The sequence below is a fragment of the Topomyia yanbarensis genome, chromosome 1, assembly GCF_030247195.1.
Source record: "Topomyia yanbarensis strain Yona2022 chromosome 1, ASM3024719v1, whole genome shotgun sequence".
Taxonomy (NCBI): Eukaryota; Metazoa; Arthropoda; class Insecta; order Diptera; family Culicidae; genus Topomyia; species Topomyia yanbarensis.
The window spans coordinates 760,142-770,725 of NC_080670.1; the positions used below are offsets into that span (position 1 = coordinate 760,142).

Below are 10,584 nucleotides of genomic sequence, written 5' to 3' on the forward strand. Positions count from 1 at the left end.
TTTCAGATTCACGAATGCATATCATTAACAATCCAATGAGCTCAAAGTACGGAGACGCAGAGGAAAGTGTGGTTCAGGTGAACAGCTTTGATAATCCAAATCACATACAATTACCCCCCAACACTAGCGTAGCAGTAAACTCGTGTACTTATAACAAACGAGACCGGAGAAGCCGTGTAATGAAGTAAGCTCATCAATTTGTGCCATAGGCAGCTACAATTTTATAATTGTTTTTTAGTGATGATGAAAAGGCTCCACCATTACCTCCACATGGAGTTCCTGTGATTGGTGGAATAGAATACCGTCCCCCAGTTCCACCTCATAGAAATATGGGTGTAACTGCCAATGTTGCACACCGGGTATGTTAAACCTTGTGTGTGTGTTTCTATCAACTAGACCAAACTAACTCACAAATTTGATTTCAGCACCAAGAGCCAGTTATACAGATGAGAAACCCAAGGCCACGTTTGCATCCTCGCTATGTCCGCAACAGTAGTAACAACTGTTCAACCACCAACCCAGCATTTGAAATTCAACTACATGGCAATTCAGCACAACGCAATTTAAACTTTACTCAGCAGCAAATCAATGCAGCCCTCTTCAATAACAGCGTTCCTCAGTATTCCGTTCAACCAATTGTACGGCAATCCACAAAATCACCACACTCATTTGAAAACATGGGATTCTCAGTAGCCCCACAGTCACATCACCTATCTATGGCGGGTCCTAGCGGTAGAAATCCAGAAGATCTGCATATGGCCGAACGATTGGTACAACAATGTGCCCAAAAGTCCGCGTTTAAATTTGACACTATCAACAATCCCTCGAGTAGCAGAAATAAGTCGATTAGAGCCGACCTCTGCCACAACGACTCAGTAGTTACTAGTAGTATTAGGGAATGCCCACCCGTCACGATGGAAACGACCGCTGAAATTAATCCCTTAGCTGCGTCAACGGATAATAGACGTTCTCGCAGCGAGGAATGTTCCAGTGATGTAAAAACGCTTGAATCTAGCTCGGACGGTAATGGAGGATTTATAACGCCTCCTACCGAAGAACCACAACAGCTAAAACAGAACAATCAGTCCAAAATACCAAAGCCACCGTTGCCCATGAAACACAGCAAACCCACTGTTGTGGGCAATCCGATGTTTGCCAATACGCCAGACAGTGAACTTGGGCCTGGCGAGAGTCTTGGCCTCGATGATTTAGATATGGATTACGAACAAATTATGCACTATTTTGATAATTTGAAGGTAGGTTGGTTTCTCTTTGTACTATGTTTTATATAGTTTATATTTATCTATATTCTATGTTTAAATTTTCTAGGAATCGAATGCCTGAGTTCAAGAGATCATTGCAAAGATTCGTGAGATACTGTCCACGTTCCAACAGCAGTACCGGAATGTAGCCATATCGCCTGTCAGCAGCCCGATGTGCATACCCAGTATCAACGACCCCAACTTCGAGCAGTTTTTCGAACATTTGAGTGAGTCGTATGCCTAAATCGAATCGCGCTTCGTCAATCGTTTAATTATTGTACCTTCTCGGTTAACCTGTTGTAATCAGAGATGTACATTCTGCTTCCAGCATACTCAAAATCATCAGCAGTTATAACATATTCAAACCAACCTAAGAATATGAATATTATTTTGAAGAAACGACACGACTGTATTATAAATTGATCTCATTTGTCGTTATTAATTCATTATCGCGATACAACCACAATCAGTCAAATGGGTTTGAAACTAACGAAGCGACTTTGCAGTGATCGTAAAAATAAAGAACTACGACATTTAAATCTTGTTGAGGTTCACAGAGTAAATGAAACAATAAAAGTACTTCTACAAAAAAGGATAAAAAATGTGTACAGCACCCGACACTAATTTCAGATGAGTAGGTAAATTGGAGAAGCAAAACAAATACTCGAATGTATTGTGACGTAATTGTAAGCAAAACTCACCGATAAGCAACAAATTTAAACTCATCCAGAATTCTGGCTAGATCACAACGCTAAACTAAAAAATAAGAACAACGCTCAAAGCGTACCCTTTTCCAAATTGAAATTTGCAATGGTCGACATTTTTCATTTCAACATCATGCAGGTGAACAAGCACAGAAATAATATAATGATCACAATTGCATGTGTTTAAAGTAATTTCAACACTTACAATTTCAAAGCATGAAATTTTCCGTCGGGCTTGCCGTGTTATGATTAATTTATGAAAACAGTGAATCAAATTAATACTCTAGTCATTTAGTTGAACAAATTTGAGAAAGGATACGAACAAATGATAATTATTGCAAAAGTATATATGATGGTAACAGTTATGTAAGATAAGTTGAATTGTATAGAATTAAAACTCATATACCTTATATTATCATTATTAAAGCTTTAAAGCGTGAAGGAAGCGTTTTATATAAACCAACACAACCCCAGTAAAATCAGCTACTGTCTTTAAGAGTTCGTTGAAACATTGAATTTTATTAAATTGCCTATTATATTGAGAATGGAAGCAAAATTTAAGAAAAACAAAACGATCCATATCATATCGATTCGATGAACATTCTCTATTATGTAAATAGTATTTTCACATGTGGCATAAGGCAGTATGATTTCACAGTTGTCCTTTATTGGATTGACTGATTGTGCGAGCAAGATGTTTCATGATTTCCAGATTGTATTTTATGTAAACTTGAGCCATATGAAAATTGCATTTTCAAGCCACACACATCTGTCTATATGGAAAATGATACCAAAAATTAGCTTATTAAGGAACTATTAGACTTAGGCTACAGTCAAAACAGAAGATTTAGTTTCATGCAAAAAATGCATCAGCGTTATTCGGTGTTCATTATGCGCGATATTACGGAGTAAATGAGAAAAAGTATGAAAATAACACATGTACCTATTAATCGCTGAAAACTGGGCTCGTTGTTCACTTTGATTTTTTCTTTGGTTATTATTGTATGTAAGAAAATGGTTGAATTGAGTTCTCAGCTGGAACGTAGAAACATTCCCATTAGTCTTCAAGTTTGTTCTTATTGGGCTCGATCGTTAACTGAGCAAATTAAAAAGCTGTTTCTGATTCAACATTTTTGTGTGGGAAAAGACTCTTTTGCTCTTAATTAGTTCATCTGTATTAGATGATTCCAAAACATACGTAAACAGCTACACTGAGACAAATCATTGACTTGAAACTATTTAACAAACATCTATTAGAAAAATACTATACTTATCTTCTATCTAACGCTGTTGTTTAACTGTACACCTTCAAAGCTTTTACTTACTGTCTCTGTAGTATATATAACGTTTCTCTGAGTATACACTTAGGTACGTGGGAGTCCGAAGCGAGGGAAGGCGTACGATTGAGGATTTTCTGAAAAACAACAGCCAACAGCATTGCAATTTTCATTACCATATAATTTATGGTATTGATATTGTTTATTACTTGATATTGAGCTTTTGCGACCACCCCTGGCTGCTACTCCGTTATCGATCTGGACTAGCTGAAGTTGCACATGGTATTCATATTGTTTGTTACACCCACAAAACCCATCTCATTAAATGGATTTCCAACCAGACTCATTAATTTGAAATTTACTCTAATGCTTTTTAAAACCCGGAAATATGCATGAACAATCTATATAACATTTTCCTTATAAATCTTTGCTGCATCTTACCAACCCATGTCAAGCCATTGCTTCAGATTACCATCTATCAACTCATGCTTCCATATTATCCACCACCAAAAAATCTTGGATCACGCAGGCAAATGAGTTGGATAATTCGTCTAGTGATTTCATTTTTTAGAAGTTGTGTAAACCACAAAACCGCACAACTAAAACGACCAGCTAAATGTATATTGTTTATAAATGAGCTTGATTATACACGCAATCCGCAAATACCAAACTTACGAAGTAACATAACAAATGGACAAAGTTATATGCATCAGTATATAGATAAATTTATTGCAAAAGAACAAATAATGCAAATATTTTGTATTCGATATAACATTACGGAGGTATGATTTCTAGAAATATTTATACATCAAGAGGACCGGCGCATGACTAGAGCAGATGACAAATGTTGAAAAATAAAATAATAAAACACATGAATGTTTATTCCAAAGCAGCAAGCGTGTTTAGATTAGTCAAAGATGCAGGAAATATACTGTTCGATAGCAAGCATGCCATAGGCCAACAAACAAAAAATATGGAATATTACCTAAACGGATCATTGACAAATTATCGCAAGTCCATTCAAAGAATAGCCTAATGTTGTGAGGTGAAATATATTCTAGTTGAAAGAAAAAATAATGGAAAATGGATACCAAATTTAAAAAAGATAAATGTAAAAGCAAGTGTCCCAAAACCTTTTTAGAAATTATACGCTAGCCGAAGACTGTAGGTAGGATTGAATCAGTTTTCAGTCAGAAATCGACGTGTGCAAATACATACCGATGTGCGTCCCAACGTTTCGAATAAAATTGTCTGCCGTAATACGTTAGGATATCCGCTTATCCAGATCAAACTTAAAATTAAATATACATATGGAATCCTATATAAATATATATCAAACCGCTAAAACACAAATCTGCTTATACACAAGACGTCAAAACAAAACAATAACAATATTAAACGCATATATAGCTGTTGTCGCTCCCAAAAAGAAAGGAAATTTGAACCCTATACAAGCTAATACATACACAATAATACTACAATGCTACAACTGCTCGCGATCCAAACATAAAAACGAAGGTGTAATTTTCTCCAACTGTACTAGCGCACTCCAATTCCAACATATTTCTCTTTCGCATCAACTGTTCTACTTTTTTTATTTATATAATGTTTATGCATTCACTAAAACATATAGGGTAATGAGTCAATTTTGGCAGTATTAGTAAGTGTATCGAACTAGTTCGTAAATTACTCGGTCTACAATCGATGGACAGCGTATAAATTGGTATCAACATTTTTGCTTCGTTCTTAAAAACCAACATAACATTGACAAGCGGTCTGAAAGCGGTGAAAGCTTCGTGTTTGAATGCAATTAACTCGAATCAAGTGATCCAATTGTCGCCCAGTCATTTAAGCTAATGCGTTGAAAAAAATAGCAGACACTGCTCTAACCAATAATATAAACAGGGCAACAATAGGCTCATTACCCTAAAATTTATATTGAAATGCGGCTTACTGTGTGGAATGTAATACACAATAATCTATTAAAGTACGCTCTCGGGAAGTACAACTTATTTTGGTTTAAGAAACTATCTGAGCTTCGTTGAACTCCAAAAGTCGAATATTAATGCTTTGCTTCAAGCTCCTTAGTTTTAACTAATATCATAACCACGAAGCCAGTTGACGAACACTGTGGTACTATACTCCATTTGAGATATACTGTATATTTTTAAAAATTCAACGCTCAAGGACAGATTGAAAATGTGTGGTTGTTTGTTGCTACTATGGAGCAATTTTGTAGTAGTAATAAATAACTATACATTAGCAATTATCCTTTTCTCGGTATGCTACCGTTTTATTCTTTTCATGAGAAAGAGTTACGAATGTATATGTGTGTGGAAAGTCCCTGAAGTTGAAATTTGTTTGCATGCATCCAATAAATAGATAGGTTCATGGGTAAGTAAATACAAGCCATACTAATTTTGTTGACTAATTGTAATGTTTTAGTTTATTTAAACGGATGTTAATTTATTTAAGCTGTTTTGTTTGCTTTTCCATACTTTTCTTCTGTATCTTAACAAAATAGACATGTTTCGTTGATCACACGACAAGGAAGCGCAAAATTATTCATTTGTTCCCGTTATTATCATACAGCGGTATAATTGGTATACTAAGTACCTGACTTTCAAATCTCCCGATTTTGCCACACACTGCATGTTCCCATTTGTTAGTATTGTCTATTCTATGAATGAGAACGTTTTATTAGATGAAGTTACCACCGATCAGTTAAACGCGAGTACTAGTTGAGAGCGAAACGCTGCACAATTATACTGGAGAAATGCAAACAAACAATTAGCCCTTAGAAAGCTAGAATAACGACAGCAGCTGCTAATAATGGCAATTTCAATACAAAATATTTTAGGAAAATTGTATGAGTCCTTATTGCTTAGGATAAAATGCAAAAGTAAACATTCGATGAAGCTTTGTCGTACCAGGAGAACGAACGAGTGACGAGACCGTGCAAAACGATATTATTTAAATTATTACAAAATATAAACAAATAAACGAGATATTATTTGTAACTGTAAAAATAAACAAAAAGTGCTTATATTGATGCGTTTGCATTTGTTTTCGATATTGTTTGGAAAGAAACCCTCATATTTGTTTTAGTCTGGTGTGATAACTGTATGCAAATTGGATATTAATCGGAAAGAAAATTCCACCTTAATTATAACAGCTTTTTTGCAAAGGCAAAACATGTTATATATATCCACCAACCCACCGTTCAGCATGCCATATATTTACTACAGTTCACCTTAAACATAACAATTAATCAATATTCAATATCTATAAATATAAGCGTGACGTAAAACACCGCCATCCGAACATCGTACACCAGCAATGTGGTGTCCAGTGACATTGGCCCTATTTCGCCGACGTCTGAAGCTACTCATGCAGCATAATAAAAAAAATCATACCGTGTACCTCTGGTAGCACATTCAATTGGTGCGTGTTTACGGCCAAAAGTCTTACATGGAGGGCTCGTTTCTTTGATCAACAATTAAAACAGTTACTATAAGTATTTATTGATATTCCAGTTTTGCGCAAACTTTGAAGCAAGAAAATTTTTTAGACAAAACTTGTCATTTTTGATGTCCAGCATACGAATATGGTTTAAAATGACACCTATGGTGTAGTATTTATTTGGAGTTAGAATCAACCTATGGAAAACCCTCACCATGATCTGGTAGATCGCATATAAAGCCTATATATTTGTGTATCTGAGATTATTACATAGTGTATTGATGGATTAGAAAAAATCGGATCATATATATGATATTGCGATATAACAAGTTTTCCAAACATTATCATTGCCCTTCGCTATACAGGCCTGTATTTCGAGGAAATGTTTCAACACTTCTGTAATGTACAAAAGGATAGATATATGATTGCTAGAGATTTTTGCAGTGGAGCATAAAGTTTTCGAATAGCCATATTAAGCTCGAATCGTTGTGAATGTCGCGTGCACGTTTTAATGCAATAAAATTCATTTAGCATTTAGTGTAGTCAAGGGCCACCTAAAAAGTGAAAGAGTGCTCCTCCAGACATACCGTTTCGTATTCTTGAGATTGACCTTCCGATCACTCTCGTAGAGAAGAACTATAGCGGTAAATTATCGAGATCTTCTGCTGTTAACCCTTTTTGAAACGAGTGGAAGACCTTCACGAAACTGCCGGTGTGGCAACTTTTTTGGAATCACGCACTTTGACTTTTAGGACTGACGGACATCGTCGTACCATCGTGCTTCGAAAATGGATGACTATACAAGAGAACGCCAGTGAATGATTCGGGTAACAAAAATTAAAAAAAAAAAAAACAAACCCCGAGAAGAGTTGCTAGAAGAGCAAGAAAACCTCGCTCCCCCCCCCCCCCCCGAATCCAAAAAAAAGGTAGTATCGCGTTGCACAGCATCTGCGGCTATGTTTTTTTGGCTCACGCTTGAGCTTTACGGTGGGAACTTGAGTGACGGCAGCGACGAGAAAACACGCTTCTCAGTCGATTCTGCTTGATTCAAGGTCTTGGACTTGTTTCGTAGATTATTCGAATGCGATTTAAATGACAGTTTAAAAATATAGGGTGAAATTCTAGAAGTGGATGCTTATTCATTCCAGTACAAAATCTTCAACTTCAAATCACCAGTATCATTTGGATAATCGTAAGGCTAAAATGCAAGAGTTACTTATAAATATAAATGAACGTATCGAGCAAAAAGGCTAAAGTGAAATATATGTGACTTCCATTCCCGTTCTTTTTTTATTATAGAGGTTTTAACCTTTGGGTCATTAGCCTCTTCTCGGGCTAGAGGAATCTCTTTTGGAAAAATCTCTAACCCTATGTGCGGGGTTGGGAATCAAACCCAGGTGAGCTTCATACAAGGCAATCGATTTACTAAATACGCTATGCCCGTCCCCTTTGCCGTTCTCTGTGTACTTACCAAATTACCTACAACCGCTGTGCTCCAAAAGATCCTGAAGTACAGCTTAGTCAATGAAGGCTGGAAAATCTTGCTCTTACAATTTTTGAGATTTTCTATTGCATTAATACATTATAATGAATAGTTTAATCCAGCCGTCACGTATATTGTAAATCTTCATCGAGTTTGTAGCGAAAATGCGCATGTAGCACAGCTAAGATGAGAGATGAGAACGTGCTACTATAAACCAAGAATCATTAAACGACTCTACCAATTATGCACGATTCACCAAATGATCATTGAATAGTTCTATAAAAACCTACACAATAGTAGTCATATTGTATGTTACAAAAACACTCACACGCTTACAACTTGTATTGACCCATTATGACCCAGGTGTATTTCAATGTGAGCCAAATCTATCCCTTCAAAACATGTGAGAAATAATCTTTTGAAATCGATTTGAAAAAGATACTATTTAATGTATAAAATTTCATACGATCAAATGTAAACAACAAATTTTATGTTGTTTCTCATATTACATTTGTCGGATTTTGTGATAGACAGCGCTATTTTACACCTCCAGGTGAGTTTTGCAATAAGATGGAATTATTAGCTATAATTTCAACAATCAAACTCAATGAAATAAGTTGTTTACTTTTCAGCAGCAATTTGTTTAACTGTACATGGTTCAAAATATAAATAAAATAACTAAAATCGACAGTTGTCCTAACACACAAAAAATCGAGGTTTAATTTTCCCATTGGTGTATGGCGTATAAAATTTCATACACTAGGATATGATGGGCTAATACAAATATGAATCTCCAACTACGAATGTCGAACATCGTCAGAATGCGATGGAGAAAACATTCTACAGGCCTTCGTTTTCACTTTCAATCTCCGAAGCCGACTGGCAAGTCAAAAGGAATGCTAATGAATCCAGTCAAGCTACAAACATCTTAAAAACAAGCTGAATGAAGCTGGTGTGAGAAGAAAACGAATCTGATAAATTCTTGCATAAAATTCGCATCTAATGAGAGCGCTTGTGAAGTTTATTTATTGCTTTATCTAGCAGAACTTGATTCAAATAACAGCTGCAGGTGTCGGCAGGACTTTTCAAAACTATTAAAATTCAAAGAAAAACGCCGAATATTAAACAATTTCTTTTTTGGACTTATAAGTTTATAAAAGAAAAAAAAATATGATTCTTTTCTGAAATGAATATCTGCTACATGCTATCTTATATGATTCTTTTAATAATTTAAATACAAACGGTTACTCAATTTTGTCTGTGACTAGTGCAATTTGAAACTCTGTATACAGCTATTATTGTCCTCTGTTTCGTACGATAAATGAATCTGCCTTAAACATGACGATTATTCTTTGAATCCATTCCTTTTGAAATCCCCAGCTAAGAGTATTTTGCATTGATTAAAATATTATCAAGGACGCTATTCAGACGACAAATTACTGCAGCTTTTATCATTCTTCACCCTTGCCACAATTAAATTTCTCAAAAAACACCAATGCATGTTTCACTCATTTCTGATATAAGACGGACAATAAATGTGTGTTTCAGTCAATGCATTTCCATAAACATACTACAATGCCTTCGCCGCAAAAGCAACCTCGTGACTGTGGAACGTGTCTTCGATCAGCCATCCCGGCAAACACACCTCCATCGTCAATCATAGCTAGCAAAATATTTCCTTACGACGAAATCGACTCTTAAACGCATTAACGATTTAGAACTCAATATTTACAAATTAGAAGGTCGGTTAGTGAACCTCAGTTCATGGAAGTTCATACTGGACGGGGGCTTTTGGTAGCGATGGAACTGATGATAATCCTGAATCCTCAATTGATAGATTCGCAAATCCGTCAGAGTCACGTAGTAGGCGTAGAGGGAATTGACCCGAACGTTTTCTCAAATACGACTCGTAAACCACCACAAATTTATCTTGTGGTGACAACCAGAACCAGCTTTGATCTTTGTTATCGGTTGTTGGATGGTTTAGCGTTCTAAGCGATGTTGTTTAACTTAATTAACATACATGTTTTATACTGTACATATCACTCATGTACGAACACTCAGCGTTAAGGTTCAAGTTACCTTTTTTGAGCATGTGTTAGTTTTGAACGCTGGGTAGTATGGGTAGGAAAAATTGTGTTCAGCTTTGCCACCGGATTATACATTTAAACCTTTTCAAAACTCTAAAAGAAGAATATCAGCCGATTTATCAGATCACAACGATTCAAATCATACAAAATAGCTGCTGGAAAAACTATTGGTTTCGCTAAATGGTGCTTTTGAAAAAGTGGCTGTGATTTTTTGTCACACTACCACACCGTGCTGGGGTACGTAACACAACAGCGCAATGAAAAAACCACAGCCACATTTTCAAAAGCACCATTCAGCTAAGCCGA

At 35.9% G+C, this 10,584-nt stretch overlaps 1 protein-coding gene across 1 annotated transcript in view; it reads left to right on the forward strand.

The window, feature by feature from the left end:
- LOC131676520 (transmembrane protein 132E) overlaps positions 1 to 6,295 on the forward strand; it is a 49,313-nt gene extending 43,018 nt beyond the window's left edge. The window contains exons 11-14 of the mRNA XM_058955598.1: positions 7 to 184; positions 239 to 359; positions 426 to 1,256; positions 1,330 to 6,295. Coding sequence (XP_058811581.1) covers positions 7 to 184; positions 239 to 359; positions 426 to 1,256; positions 1,330 to 1,344 — 1,145 coding nt within the window. The 3' untranslated portion in view covers positions 1,345 to 6,295. The remainder of the gene's footprint in view (positions 1 to 6; positions 185 to 238; positions 360 to 425; positions 1,257 to 1,329) is intronic.
- Positions 6,296 to 10,584: the final 4,289 nt, after the last annotated feature.